General features: G+C 43.1%; 1 protein-coding gene across 1 annotated transcript; it reads left to right on the forward strand.

Annotated features, from left to right (window-relative positions):
* Positions 1 to 922: 922 nt before the first annotated feature.
* On the forward strand, positions 923 to 11,870 carry shha (sonic hedgehog signaling molecule a). Its single transcript, XM_046851059.1, has 3 exons — positions 923 to 1,682; positions 7,218 to 7,479; positions 10,044 to 11,870. Exons 1-3 carry the CDS (start codon positions 1,374 to 1,376, stop codon positions 10,703 to 10,705), a joined length of 1,233 nt encoding a protein of 410 aa, XP_046707015.1. The 5' UTR covers positions 923 to 1,373; the 3' UTR covers positions 10,706 to 11,870.
* Positions 11,871 to 15,677: the final 3,807 nt, after the last annotated feature.

The raw sequence follows: 15,677 nt of genomic DNA on the forward strand, positions 1-15,677 counted from the left end.
AGTAGCTTTTTTATTTTCACCAAAAAATTGAGACGCTGATGATCGAAGCCATCTCTGTACGTCATGTGACCAGCTGTGACATCACAACTCACAAGGAGTTGTGTGACATCATATAATCAGTTTTATTTTTCATATTTTGAAAGAGGGAAAGAACAGTTTTGCCTGTTTTCTGTAAAAGAGATCGCTGGGTTCCTTCTGCGAAGTCGGACAGCGAAGTTTGGTTACGATACGATCTTTTTTTTTCTTATTTAATTTAATTTATGAAGGTAAAATACAAATATTTCTCAGATTTCTTTTTGGAAATTTCCAAGCTGCCAGTATCAGCCATGTTTTATTAAGATGTTTTATATTCAGAATGATTAACAGGAGCATTAGCATAGCAGCTCTGTGATTGGCTCCAGTTCTTTCTTAATGTTTTCATTCATATTTCAATAATAAAGTAGAAGATCTCCTTATGACTAATCTTTCATTTGTAACCTACAGCTGCAGGCTACATTTCTACAACCTGTTTCCAAACACACACACACACACACACACACACACACACGTGCACTCAGTGTGCGACCTGGATGTCTAAGCGCATGACCGCAGATTTTATTTTACATTTAACACACTGATAATGTGTGTGTGCGCGCGCGTGTGTTTAGTTTCTAGCTATTGTTGTATTTCCTTTCGGATCATTAGATGTTTTGCACGTTGAAGGAAAATTTTTTTAATTGGTGTGTGTGTGTGTGTGTGTGTGTGTCCCAATGCAACCCCACCCTTCAGGTTTAGGGGTGGGTAGAAAAGACGCACACACACACACACCATGTTTATTCCACACAAACAGCATCTTTTCACATCTGTGTGTGTGTGAGTGTGTGTGTGAGCGCAGGTCCCTCCCCTCGGCGCTTATAACACTTTAGAGGCGCGGAGAGGAGCAGCATTACAGCGGAGACTCTGCACCTGTACCGGAGAGGAGAGGGCAAGGACGCGGACGCGCGAGACAGTACCGGTGCCTTTCCCTGTCTCTCTCTCTCTCTCTCTCTCTCTCCCTCTCTCTCTCTATCTATATCTCTCTTTATCTATATCTCTCTCTCACACACAAACACACATACACAGACATTAATAAACACATACACACGCGCACTTACACGCACTCACACGCACGCGCACGCTCCCGGTCCCGAAGCCGGTTGCACAAAAAAAAAAAAAGAGGAAAAAAAGGGGCAAAGAAAAGAAAAGAAAGAAGATCATCAGGTTGCATCCTGATTTTTTATTTCTATTTTCGGAGACAAAAAAAAAGAAGGAATTTTTTAATTTTATTTTTTATTTTATTTATTTATTTTTTGGAAAAAAAAAAAAAAAAAAAAAGAGCAAACCCGGAACGAGCTATGCGCGCACCGTCGGTCTCGGCGAGCCTGTGCCTCGCGCTGCTGGCGCTCGCGCTCGTGCCGCAGCCGGTGCGCGCGTGCGGTCCGGGCCGCGGCTACGGCCGGCGGAAGCACCCGAAGAAGCTGACCCCTCTCGCCTACAAGCAGTTCATCCCCAACGTGGCGGAGAAGACGCTGGGCGCGAGCGGGCGCTACGAGGGCAAGATCACGCGCAACTCGGAGCGCTTCAAGGAGCTCACGCCCAACTACAACCCGGACATCATCTTCAAGGACGAGGAGAACACCGGGGCCGACCGGCTCATGACCCAGGTACGCGCGCGCTTCTCGATCTCTCACACTCTTACACACTCTTACACACACACACATACACACACACACTCACCAACGCGGCAACGGATTTCCTTAATTGCGCACGAATGAGCACGTGCGCCTACCTGAACACACACGTTTCTTCCTTACACACATTTTTTTTTTTTTGCTATTCGAATCGATTGACATTCGGCGCGTGCGTTAAATCGACACCGAGTCCGCTCTGGTGTAAATGTCCATCCTTTTACAATTAAACAAAATTATAATAAATAAATTAAAAAAGAAGATTTAATAAATAAACACTGCGGTCGCATTGACTTTCACCAGGAAAATGTGTCGAGGTGTTGAATGAACACACTGCATGCTGAGGTGGTTGAACCTCTTGCCGAGTCCTACAGGTGCATCCTCATCCTCATCTTCATCCCCATCCTCATCCTCATCTTTATCCCAGAGTACTGAACCCAAAAGCTGACCTAATTTAGACGTGTTCTGTTTGGTGTTCAGGCTACAGGTGTTCTTTGTTTACACTTCGATCAGCTACTGCATGCTCTCAAATCCTTCCATGGTGTTCCTCAAGGGTGGTCAGTTGCCCCCATGTCTGTGTGTGATCTGTGTCCGATTCTCTCCCATCGGAGCCTGATATGGTGTTGGGAATTCTCACCCTGCTGCAGGTGTTTGTGTGTTAATTCAACACCAGAGAGCACATCCAGTGTTCTCTTCTGGGTGTTAAATGAACACTGAGAGGTTGAGAACGTTTGTGATGACGAGCACCGTCTCGTGATTGACACCACAACATTAATGTTGAATGAACACCAACCTGAACACCTTTCACAGTCTAATGGTTAAAATGGTCAAACACTGCTGGTGTGTGATGAACACCTAGACTGTTGAATTCACATTTTTCAGATCCACCAGGATGTGACTATTCGTTAGTGTTGCAAAAAAAAGTTTGCAGGTGTTTGATTAACCGCAGCATTTTCACTCCGATAGTGTTTAATCGTCTCGTTGATACATAAACTGTTACATCGACAATGGTGTTCAGGCGTATGACAAGTGTTCTGTGGTGTTCAGATGTATGACACGTGCGTCATTGGGTTCAGCCGTGGTGTTTCAGGGTTTTTTTTATACGCATTCCATGGTGTTCAGGTGTTTTTGACACGTGTTCCATGGTGTTCAGGTGTTTTTGACACGTGTTCCATGGTGTTCAGGTGTTTTTGACACGTGTTCAGTGGTGTTCTAGTGTTTTTGACACTTATTCCCCGGTGTTCAGGGGGTTTTGACACAAGTTCAGTGTTCTTCAGGTGTTTTTGACACGTATTTAGTGGTGTTCAGGTGTTTTTGACACGTGTCTCTTGGTGTTCAGGTGTTTTTGACATGTATTCCTTGGTGTTCAGGTGTTTTTGACACGTGTTTAGTGGTGTTCAGGTGTTTTTGACACATGTCCCTTGGTGTTTAGGTGTTTTTGACACGTGTTTAGTGGTGTTCAGGTGTTTTTGACACGTGTTTAGTGGTGTTCAGGTGTTTTTGACACATGTCCCTTGGTGTTTAGGTGTTTTTGACACGTGTCCCTTGGTGTTTAGGTGTTTTTGACACGTGTTTAGTGGTGTTCAGGTGTTTTTGACACGTGTTTAGTGGTGTTCAGGTGTTTTTGACACGTGTTCCATGGTGTTCAGGTGTTTTTGACACGTGTTTAGTGGTGTTCAGGTGTCTTTAACACGTGTTCCTTGGTGTTCAGGTGTTTTTGACACGTGTTCCTTGGTGTTCAGCTGTTTCTGACACATCTTTAGTGGTATGCAGGTGTTTTTGACACATGTTCCTTGGTGTTCAGGTGTTTTTGACACATGTTCCTTGGTGTTCAGGTGTTTTTGACACGTGTCCCTTGGTGTTCAGGTGTTTTTGACACGTGTTCCCTGGTGTTCAGGTGTTTTTGACACGTGTCCCTTGGTGTTCCGGTGTTTTTGACACGTGTTCCCTGGTGTTCAGGTGTTTTTGACACGTGTCCCTTGGTGTTCAGGTGTTTTTGACACGTGTTCCCTGGTGTTCAGGTGTTTTGACACGTGTCCCTTGGTGTTCAGGTGTTTTGACACGTGTTCCCTGGTGTTCAGGTGTTTTTGACACGTGTCCCTTGGTGTTCCGGTGTTTTTGACACGTGTTCCCTGGTGTTCAGGTGTTTTTGACACGTGTCCCTTGGTGTTCAGGTGTTTTTGACACGTGTTCCCTGGTGTTCAGGTGTTTTTGACACGTGTCCCTTGGTGTTCAGGTGTTTTTGACACATGCTCCATGGTTTTTCACACTCACTCGTTTTCACCTCCAGAGTGACATTAACACCAGCACCTCCAGGATGGAGAGTCTTGAACCCTACAATGAGCTGCTAAATGACTCAGTAATTGTTCATGCAGCTGTAAATCCAACACTGTAGGCTTGACTCAACACCGTACAATTGAACTGAAGTGTTTGAATGCGCAAGTCATGTGAACTCTAACGTTAGAATTCCGTTCAGGAAATGGGTGTTAATGTAAGCGTTAAATACTTCTGAATGAAAGTGAGAGTTACAGTAAATAAACCCCAGGGCACGACTGGTGGCAGTTTTAGGAGTGTTTATTCCTAGCATAGGTGTTCGTTTAGCGCTAATTCACCCTCGTCCGTGTGGATGTTCCTTTACTGCAGTACAACAAAATCTGACCGGTCGCAGTGTTGAGTTTCTCTTCATCACGCAGTGTTTAAAAAAAGAGTGTACTGTATGCCGAGTGTTGAGAAGAAATAAACACCTAAACACTGTAGGTGTTTATTCGCACTCTGGAACGCGCTTCCACAATGAAGCAGAGCGAAGAACGAGGCACTAAATGCACACTCCATCCGACTCCATTGTTCTGATGGGGGTTTTAGAATATGAAACACGGCCCCCTGTGCACGTGCCTGTAGCTTAGAAATCGCACGTATACACTTTATTTCTTCATTACCAACGTACATATACACGTGCATTACACACGTTTTATTCAATGATTCAGGAATCTGGTAAATGCAGCACAATTTTCTTGAAAAGATCCACAGGCTGCGTTTTTATCCTCAACAAGCTTCTTTTCGCAGACTTATTCTTATACAAACTTTGGAGGAAGGTCATGTGTTGATAAATCGGTCTTGCAAGGACACTCTCTCTCTCTCTCTCTCTCTCTCTCTCTCTCTCTCTCTCTCTCTCTCATTTCTCTCGTTCTCTCTATCGCTTTTGGTTTTCTTTCTTTATGCAGGTCACAATAATCACAGTAGCAAATTTATGCTCCGTTTATCTGCAAACTCAGGAACCGTAATGGATTGTGGAGGGTTTTTCTGTTTCTTTTCGGTCCCCGTAAATACATGTACACACACACACACACACACACACACACACACACACACACACACACACACACAGGATTAATGAGAAGCACAGAGATTTGGGCTTTAATTGAATTATATTGAATTAACTATAAATGATCAATGATCAATTATTGATCAGCAAAAAATATTTTGAATATTGAGTTCCTGGATTCTGGATTCTGATTGGTTCTTGGATTCTGATTGGTCTGAAGCTTTTAATTAGCTCTTAATTATTATCGTTTCCATAGTAACAGCTGGTTTATTAAGAGGTGAGCGCGGTGTGTAATGAGATGTCGTGTTTATACAGCTGTTGATGGAAGGAGTCTCCAGTGGTGGCGCTCTGTAACAGGCCGAGTTGTAGGTTTTTTCTGTTCTGATCATGAAAGACGGAGGGCTGGAGCTACCGCCTGCTCTGTAATCCACACGCTGCAGGTGCGTTTGAAAGTCTTTTGCTGTGGCTCGTTTGTTCCCCTCCTCCTTTAAAACGGAGGGATGAAACTAACATGTGGTGTGGTTTTGGTCTTTTTTCTCAGATGTGTATCGAAATCCACTGTACAGTTATTACGGCGTGTGCCGCCTCCAGGCGCTCGGGTTCCCCGAACACGCCCGGCTACGCCTGGTACACTTTATACCGCCTCCTGCAGGAGGATCAAACACCTGAGTTACCACGAGCATCAGACCTGCCTCTTAATCACTTTATGTAATGCTGGATTGTGATTGGTTGCTTAGTGGAGATGGTTGGTCATTTGGTTGGTCGGGGTGATGGTGATGTAATAGTGGATTGTGATTGGTTGGTCGGGGTGATGGTGATGTAATAGTGGATTGTGATTGGTTGGTCGGGGTGATGGTGATGTAATAGTGGATTGTGATTGGTTGGTCGGGGTGATGGTGATGTAATAGTGGATTGTGATTGGTTGGTCGGGGTGATGGTGATGTAATAGTGGATTGTGATTGGTTGGTCGGGGTGATGGTGATGTAATAGTGGATTGTGATTGGTTGGTCGGGGTGATGGTGATGTAATAGTGGATTGTGATTGGTTGGTCGGGGTGATGGTGATGTAATAGTGGATTGTGATTAACTGGTTCTACACAGAAAAAGTTTTTGATCTTTGATTCTGTATGTATCAGAATCCACGACAGTTTTACGTGTGTGTATGTGTGTGTGTGTGTGTGTGTGTGTGTGTGTGTGTGGTGAGTATAACTGTAGTTCTGCTCCCTGTGGCTAAGTGTTTCTGGGTCTTTGTGAGCAGATTAAGAGGCGACGTCTGGACGTCCCCGTGTCCCCCGTGTACCGCTCGTGTCCTGCTGAGCTTCACGGCCGCTATGCTGATTTGCGGCACAAGACCTGATAAATTAATAACGAGCTCTCGGCTCTGTGCTTTTTCTTCTCCCTTCTTCTCACTCGACCATTACGAGTTGCAGCTCGTTGCAGTGTGTTTAATGCGTCATGCTGAAAAAACCCTCCATGTGGATGTGTTCCTGCTGCGTGAGGTGTGGATTGTTTCAAAAGAAAAAAAGATCATTTCTGCTGAGATATAAAATGATATAAAAGCACCCATGGAGCTGATGGTGATCTTTAAACCTTCTGAAAGCGTTGGTGAAAAGAAAGCAGGAGAGCGTTAGTGTGTCGCAGTTCTCCAGCTCCTCACCCTCATCTATACGTTTTAGAGCAGTGAAGCGAGCGCAGATGAGTTATCTATATTTAATGGCGCTTCTCCTCCAAGAGAGTTTTTTAAATCTTTTTCAGGAGAATGTTTTCAGATACGGGACGAAATCCAGTGCATTAAAGACGCTATTGTTTTATGTCCTGTGCTTAAACTACATCCCAATTCCACAAATCAAGGTCGTTAAAGAGGCGGCGCACTCGACACGTCCCCTACAGAGCCAGGCGTCTTTGTTAACATGCTACACGACCTGGTGTCCAGGAAAGAAACAATAGCCTGTGTCCACTAGGGGGCACCAAGCTATAGCTACAAAATTTTTGGTGCTGATTTTATAGTCGGTACAGGAAACGCCACTGCTGTCTGCCTCTGGGAAGAAATGCAGACACCATCATATCCTCCCATCTCACTGAAGCCCAGGATCATGCTCGTGATTGTTTCTGGTAGCTAAAGTTCTCCCGGGAGCGTAACCCGACCCGAGGTTCAGGGTTTCACCGATTTATCCCTTCTTCTTCTTTCAGAGATGCAAGGACAAGCTGAACTCGCTGGCCATCTCAGTGATGAACCAGTGGCCGGGGGTGAAGCTCCGCGTGACCGAGGGATGGGACGAAGACGGACACCATTTTGAGGAATCGCTTCACTACGAGGGCCGAGCCGTGGACATCACCACGTCCGACCGGGACAAGAGCAAGTACGGCACGCTGTCTCGCCTCGCCGTGGAGGCCGGGTTCGACTGGGTTTACTACGAGTCCAAAGCTCACATTCACTGCTCCGTTAAAGCAGGTAGGAACACACACACACACACACACACACAACAACACTAAATATCTTTTAACCTGGAGAAACAGAGAGAACGATCCTGAAAAGTGTGTGTGTGTGTGTGGGGGGATCACTCCATACTAAGAGCCTCTGTGTTCTTGAAGCTGGATGGCGTGTGTTTGTGAAAAGTGTGTGTCCTGTGTTATATTCAAACACAAGATGATTCAGGCTCAGAAAAACTAAAAACACACACACACACACACACACACACACACACACACACACACACACACACACACAATCTGTCGCACATAAAGGGAAGAATGGAAAAAATTCATTTGGTTTTCGTTCGGATTCATTACATTTTTTTGTATTTTATTTTAATCCCATTTAATATTAATGATAAAAAAAAACATTCAGCGGAAATGTAATCTTTTCCTTTTTTGTCTTTTTTTCTGTCGTTTTTGTTCTTAATTTTCATCTATTTTTAAGATATTTTCTTTTAACTTTACATTTCAAAAAGGTAAAATACAATAAAACGTTTCCTCGTCTTCACTCGTATAAGAAGGTTTTAACCCCATGATTACACGTCCACTGTCTCTCTAATCCCTGCCATTACATTCCCAGCCGTGACTCGGGGTGTGTGTGTGTGTGTGTGTGTGTGTGTGTGTGTGTGTGTGTGTGTGTGTGTGTGTGAGACAGTGATTAGTGAGCTTATATCGCCACACTCAGTCTCTGTGAGGGAGAAACTCTCTCAAAAGAGGAAAAAGAAAAGAAAAACCCCGGCGCCTCGAATCGACTGAACGCAAAAAAACATCAATTATTTAATAGATTTATTATTTATTTTTATTACATTTAATGATTCTAAAGTGTAAATAATTCTATTATTAATTCTATTATAAATTATAAACTAATTTTTTTTCATGGAATTTGTTTTTAATCCGGTGCAGAAAAACCCTGTTAAAATCAGCCACTTTTCTTTTATTCTTATTGTTATAAATATCGAAATAAATTACAATTCAATCGTAGTAAAATTTGGATTTAATTCTGTAAATTTGTTAGATTTATTATTTATCGTAACCCGCCGTGTCGTTTTTTTCGTGGACGCGGGACGCGAACGCGTTTCCAACAAACTCACGTGTACGCTTTTGAACTCTTTCGTGTCCCCGTGTTGCGATGTCACTCCGTACGATTAAAACCATAACATTCCCATCCCTTCATTCCTCGTTTTCTCGTCCACGTCTCTCAAGTCTCGATCCGCAGATCGCGATTCCGAACACGCCTTCAGACATATTTATCGGAGTCCGTGTCACTCGCAGGTCACATGGCTTTGGAAAACAGGGAGGGTTTCCGTGGGCCGGGATCTGATGAGAGGATTAGGGTTTAAAAAGAAAAGAGAGAGAAAGAAAGAAAGAAAAAAAGAAAGAAGCGCGAAACCTTTTAGCCGTGTTTGCCGAAAGTGTGATCCGAGAGACAGGAATGCGGACAGAGGAGCATGATGGGAAATGAAACGGCGGCTTTGACGTGACTCCGTCGTTTCAGACCCTCATTTACATTCAAATCTCCATCAGCAGAGAATCAGCCGAGAGCAAATAGCTATTCTTTCTTCCTTTCTTTTTCCTACCACCAAGCTGTCTGTCTGTGTGTGTGTGTGTGTGTGTGTGTGTGTGTGTGTGTGTGTGTGTGTGTGTGTGAATTGTCACCCAGACGTTCCTGCACCTGAGTAAATAGGAGCGAGTTGCTGGGAAAAAAGACCCCGAAGTGTCTCCTCCTTTATTATCCAAGAGCTTCGTACACAAACTGTAATTAGAATGACAATGTCACCTCCTTTATTGGACTTTTCTTTTTTTCAATTAGAGCCTCTTCCCGTCTTCTCACACACACACACACACACACACACACACGCAGGCTCTTTGGGAAGAGTTAAAGCTGAAATCACAAATTCACACAAGCTGCTGAGATTGACCTTGTTTGCTGAAAGGCTGTGTTCCAATATGCTCCTTATTTACTTTGTCGCAATCCCCACACACAAACACACACACACACACACACACACACACACACACACACACACTCGTCTGTTTCTCTGGTGCTGAACTATCACACACATACGGCCAAATGTTTCGGGACACCCGACTTTCCCAGCCATACGCAGTTCTTCCCACAATTTGGACGTACATAATTGTATTAGACGTCTTCGGATGCAGGAGCTTGAAATTTTCACTTCACTTGAACTACGAGACCCAGAACTGTTCCTTTAAGTTCTGCTACACATCAGTTGGAAGTGTGTGGAAGATCTGCTGCTGTAGAGCTCCTAAACACCTTTGGGATGAATGTGAACGCTGACTGCACCCCAGACCTCCTCACCTGCATCACTACCTGACTTTACTAACACCCTTGTGTGGTCTCACACAAATCTCCATAAAAATCTAGTGAAACATCTTCCCAGAAAAGTGGAGCTTATTATAAGAGCACATAGTGACCGCATGCACATGGTCAAGTGTCCACAAACTTTTGGCATCTTACCCATAGAGAAGTAATAATCGTGAGTGATGAAGGTTTGAGTAAAGATGTTTGTTTCTCCACAGAGAACTCGGTGGCAGCGAAGTCAGGTGGCTGTTTTCCCGCCTCGGCTCGCGTTCGGCTGAAGGGCGGTGCGATGAAGGAGGTGAAGGACCTGAAGGTGGGAGACGAGGTTTTGGCGGCGGACGAGTCCGGAAACCTCGTCTACAGCCCGTTCCTGATGTTCGCGGACCGAGACGGCGCCAGGAGACGAACGTTCCGCGTCATCGAAACCAAAAGCCCTCGTACGAGGATCTCGCTCACGGAAGCGCACCTCCTCTTCACCGCCCAGAACTTCACGCTGACAGAGACGTTCGCCGGAGACGTCGAGCCGGGTCAGGAAGTGATGATCGTGGAGGAGGGAGGGGCCGGGCGGCGCATCCGCGCAGTCAGGGTGGATCGGATTTACGAAGAAGCCCGCGAGGGGTGGTTCGCCCCGCTCACGGGTCACGGCACCATCGTGGTCGACGACGTCCTTACCTCCTGTTACGCCGCCGTCCGGAACCAGAAGCTAGCGCATTTAGCGTTTGCACCCGTCCGCCTTGTCCACAAGGTGGCGCCATTTCTGTTCCACGGATCGCTCCAGGACGACGGCGTGCACTGGTACGCCGACTTTCTGTACCGAATCGGGACACGGATTTTAGGCCAAGGCGCTTTTCATCCGCTCAGCATGGAGGACAAGAGCTGAAAGACAAAAACGCTCTCTCTCTCTCTTTCTATATATATATATAAATATATCAAAGACTAATATAGGACAAAAGACAATATTAGAATCTTAAAGAAAAATAAAAAGAGACAAAAACAGGGCCCCCCTTTGTGAAAGAGGAACAAAAAGGAGGGATATTTATTATTTCACAGAAACCATCTAAACAAAAAAAGGAAAGAAAGAAACTGAGCCTTAAAAGTGTCCTGAATAATTTATTCACACGTGAACTCGGGCTGCTGATGTCCCTCTGTCCCACACACACAGGATTGTGTTTCAACATAGGTGTGTGTGTGTGTGTGCGCGTCTGTGTGTACGTATGTGTGTGTATGTGTGTGTAACCACCCCGATGTGCAGAATCTATTTTTGTAAACTTCATGAAAGAAAAAAAAAAAAAAGGATGAAAAAACGTCCTGCGGGGCCGAAGGCACGTGCCGATCATTTTCAATGGCGTGGACGAGGGGGCGGAGCTTAACATAACCATTGTGCAGTCGATGCGCTAGCTATCAGATTTATCGCCAGCTTGCTACGTTTTATTTGCGTCTAATTAAAAGCAGTAAAATATAATAGTTTTCAATTTTGACTTAAGCCCCGCCCACAATTTAGGACAAAATTGGTACCGGCAACGAATTTTCTGCACGTGCCTGCGTGCGTCCGACCGACTGACTGTTATATATCTTTTTTTTTTTTTTCCGGGATTGGCGGATTCAGGGAAGGGGGAGGGGTTTCCGGGGGGGCCATAAATTATATTTTTCTACACAGAACTGTAAATTAGATTATGACTGTTCATGGTTGCAGAATCACTTGAAAGTGTAAATTATGAGAATATATTTTAATTTAAATAGTCGCCAGGAATTCCGTCGTGTTATTTTCCTTCCTGTTTTTATCACCATCATTATTATTTGTACTTTTCTCCTCGTTCTTTTGCTCCCCCTCGCTTTCCTAACCGCAGAGTTACAGACTGAATTCACACGTAACTCCTGTAAATCTACTAAAATGTCGTTTTTTTTCCCTTTCGTTTGTTTGTGTTTGTTTTTGTAATAGGTGAATAGTTTTATAGGAATAAAATGTAGCAGATATGCACAGGCTTCAGTGTGTCAGGAAAATGTATAGAGATGATTATTTATATGTTTATATTATAAAAAGAAAATGTGAGAAAGTAATTTTGTGTTTCTGGAATTGATTGATTTTCTTTATTTCGATGGATGGATGGATGGATGGATGGATGGACGGATGGATGGACGGATGGATGGACGGACGGATGGATGGATGGATGGATGGACGGATGGATGGACGGATGGATGGATGGAAAGGAAGATGAGATGTTGGGGTTCAGATGCAGAGCTTAGATTGGTGGATGGAAAGACTTGGTAGGATGAAAAGATGAATTGACAGACTGGATAGATGGACAGATTAAGGATACAGATGGATGGATAGAAAAAGATGGTTTGGTGGCCTGTTGAATGGAGAGATGGTAGACTGTAAGACTGGCGGATGAATAAAGACTGATTGGACAGATGGAAAATGAAGAGATTACAGCTAGAAAGAGGATAAAATGATGGATGGATCACCTGCTGGGTAGAGGAATAGATGGATGAAGTAGTGGTTTAATGGGCGTTAAAGGAAAGAATGAAAAGGTATTTGATGGATGGATTATGAAGACTATTGGATAGTTAGATGATAGATGAACTTTTGAACAGACTAGAAAGAGATAAAAAGATAGATGGATGAATGGAAGGAGTTGGACGGATGAAATGATGGACAGATAAATAAGCATGTACATGCAAAGCTTCTTTCAGAGGCAGAATCAAATGGATGAACAGATACAGACTGATAGAAAGGTGGATAGACAGATGAAGGGTAGGGGGGGTATGGATGGTGTTTGTGTGTGTAAAGTGTCTTGTGTTACATTTATACAAAAAAGATCAAGTAACAAATTCAGAAAAAAAATCTAATTCAAAGAACCAATAAATTTATTCAGAAATGTAAAAGTAAAAACATTTAAAACAAAAAGGAGAAAAATCCTAAAGTAAAAAAGAAAAAAATACAAATATGAAAAAAAAAAAAAAGCAAGCAGTGTATAATAATTATTATAAAGAAAAAATGAATGATGAAAGATGGTTTAAAACATTAAAGAAATAAATCATTCAAAAGGGAAGAAACAATAATGAAAAAAAAAAAAAGGAAGCAAATTTTCCACAAAAACAAATAAATTGTTTTAAAAAATGGGGTCGAAACGAAATCTGTTTCTTAGCGTTTTCTTGTAATGCTGATGAACACAATCTCATTAGCTGCTGTGTGTGTGTGTGTGTGTGTGTGTGTGTGTGTGTGTGTGCAAACGCTTTTATAGAAAAGAGGTCTGAAAGCGTTTGAACTGTGTTGCGACATGAACAGAAATTCCGAGGCCATTTCTCTCCTGCAGCTCCGCATTGTGCGTTTTTTGACCTCGCACGCTTTATTCCAAAACACACAAAAGCATCCAGAAAAGCATAAAAGCGTGAGCATTCCTCACCACACAGGTAAACACAGAGAGAGAGAGAGAGAGAGAGAGAGAGAGAGAGAGAGAGAGAGAGCACGAGCTCAAGGTTGTCAGGAGAAAAGCGATGGAAAGAAGCGTAATATGAAATTTCTTTCTACAAAACATTTCTGATTTCAGTTTTTCCCCCCAAACAAACATATTACACTAAACTCAACCTCGGCTAACTGAAAATAGAACGAGAGGAAAAAAATGTAGGAGAGAGTAAACAGAAAAGAATGAAAAAGCAAAAAGTAAATAAATAAATAAATAAATAAATATGGGAATAAAAATGAAGAAATGGATTAAACGCATCGGAGGTTCACCGTCCAGTCCTCACACTGACATCATTCCAACACATTCTCACCATTCCAACACAATTCCCAACCAATTCTCACCATTCCAACACAATTCCCAACAGATTCTCACTGTTCCAAAACAATTCTGACAGAATGATCCATTTTAACACAATTAAAAACAATTCTCACAAAATAGTAACAATTTCAATAAAATGCCCACCCAATTCTCACCTTCCCAACACAATTCCCCCCAAATTCTCATCATTTCAACACAATCTTAGCTTGTCTCCCAATTCCTACACAATTCCCACCAAATAATCAGTTACAACACAATCCCCACAAAATTCTACACCACCCCCACTATTCGAATTCAAACGCCTTTCAACATGACACTAATATTCCCAGAACTCCGACATTGTTCCAGTGCTATCAACAGAATTCCCAAATCTGATCAGGAACTTGTCTTGTGTTGAACAAAAACACACAAACAGAATATTAGAAATGGTTTCGAGTAGTTTTATTGCTTTGGGGGGTTGTGATTACATTTAGTTGACATTTACATGATGACAGAACACACTGACGTCTCCATGACAGCAGTTTGAGCGCACACACACACACACACACACACACACACACACTGCACAGTAACGAGTAATCACATGACTTTGCTGAGTGTACAGTACACCATGTCATACAGAGCGTTTCGCTTCAGCTCCACAACAATACAGGAGTGTGTGTGTGTGTGTGTGTGTGTGTGTGTGTGTGTGTGTGTGAGAAACATATCGCTCGGAGCTCAGAGCGAGTGTGTAAATGTTCGGTTTGGCGCAGAGTCACTGATCCACCGTAAACAAACTACGGAAATCCAGGCGGCACGTCCTCCCTGCTTTAATACAGAAAAAAAGCATGTCCTGAAGATTAAAGCTGCGGTAAGCGTGGAAGCCGAACCCATACGCCCATACTGAGAGCGGAGAACGTGCCGAGTTCTCCATCTACGAGTGATGAGAAATACTGCTAAGAAGTAAAAGACAAGAAGTAGACAGGGGGGTCATCTGACCTGGACCTAGATCTTGGACCTGGAACTGGACCGGGACCTGCTGAGAAACGTGATCGCGGGTTATTAGAGGTGAAACTCGCTCGCCAGGAAAAAGCTGTGGACAAACCATCGTTAGTTTGCAGTAAAACCAAAGCAAATCCGATTAAAAGTGCGGTTCAGGGGGTTAAAGGTGCAGTGTGTAACATTAGCAACTATATAAAGACCTGAGGAACAATCAGCATTTTTCCGGCCCAGAAATGAGCCTCCTGCTCGCTGAGATATTTTCTTCCCTACTTGCAACATGAAAGATCTTGTTTTGTTTCAGTTGTCTGAAATGGTAGCAGTTAGCAATTAGAATCATTCTGATCTACTGTAAGTCTCTCGAATTAAACCAGATGCTGTTTTATAGCTATAAAAAAAAATTATCTAATTTCTGGCCCAGAAATTAGTCCCCGCCCTCTTTTCCAACCAAAACATAGCAATCTTTCTATTGCATGAAAAGGAATTTAAGTATGATTTTAATGCTTGTATAAAGTTTACAGTCTCACACACGGTTTCACAGAGGGCTGTAAAATTACACACCGCTGCTTTAATCTTACATATACTTCTAAATACTAATCCAGCATATGAACAAAATCTAGTTTAGAAAGGATTCGGTTTTATATCTTAACAACGAAACCACCAGAACACACGCTAACACCTTCAACGATTTCTGTTGAACCTTTTCTGGCCCTGAAGTTAGCTCCGCCCCCACCATGCCAAAACAAACCTACGTTTTCTTCCTAATTAAATAACAACAAATGAGATCATTTTAACGATTTTGGAAAGTCGAAGGCTCGGCAAGGTTTTAGTGTCGGTGGTAGTGGCAGCAGGGGGTCGAGAAAAAAAAACAAATAAATAAATGTAAAAAAAAGACACACTGCACCTTTAAGAGCTTTATGCTTAAATTGGCTTTGATGCAATTCTTTGCCAGATAAACCAGAAATTCCCCGTGACCTCAAACGGAGTTTCAGCACCAGAGCTACGAGGCTGAATTTCCCTAAGAGCACATCCAAATCTTCATATAGATACAAAAGATATTGATTTTAACAGATTTTCCCCCCATAGTTC

Source organism: Silurus meridionalis, chromosome 6 (assembly GCF_014805685.1).
Source record: "Silurus meridionalis isolate SWU-2019-XX chromosome 6, ASM1480568v1, whole genome shotgun sequence".
NCBI classification, from domain to species: domain Eukaryota; kingdom Metazoa; phylum Chordata; class Actinopteri; order Siluriformes; family Siluridae; genus Silurus; species Silurus meridionalis.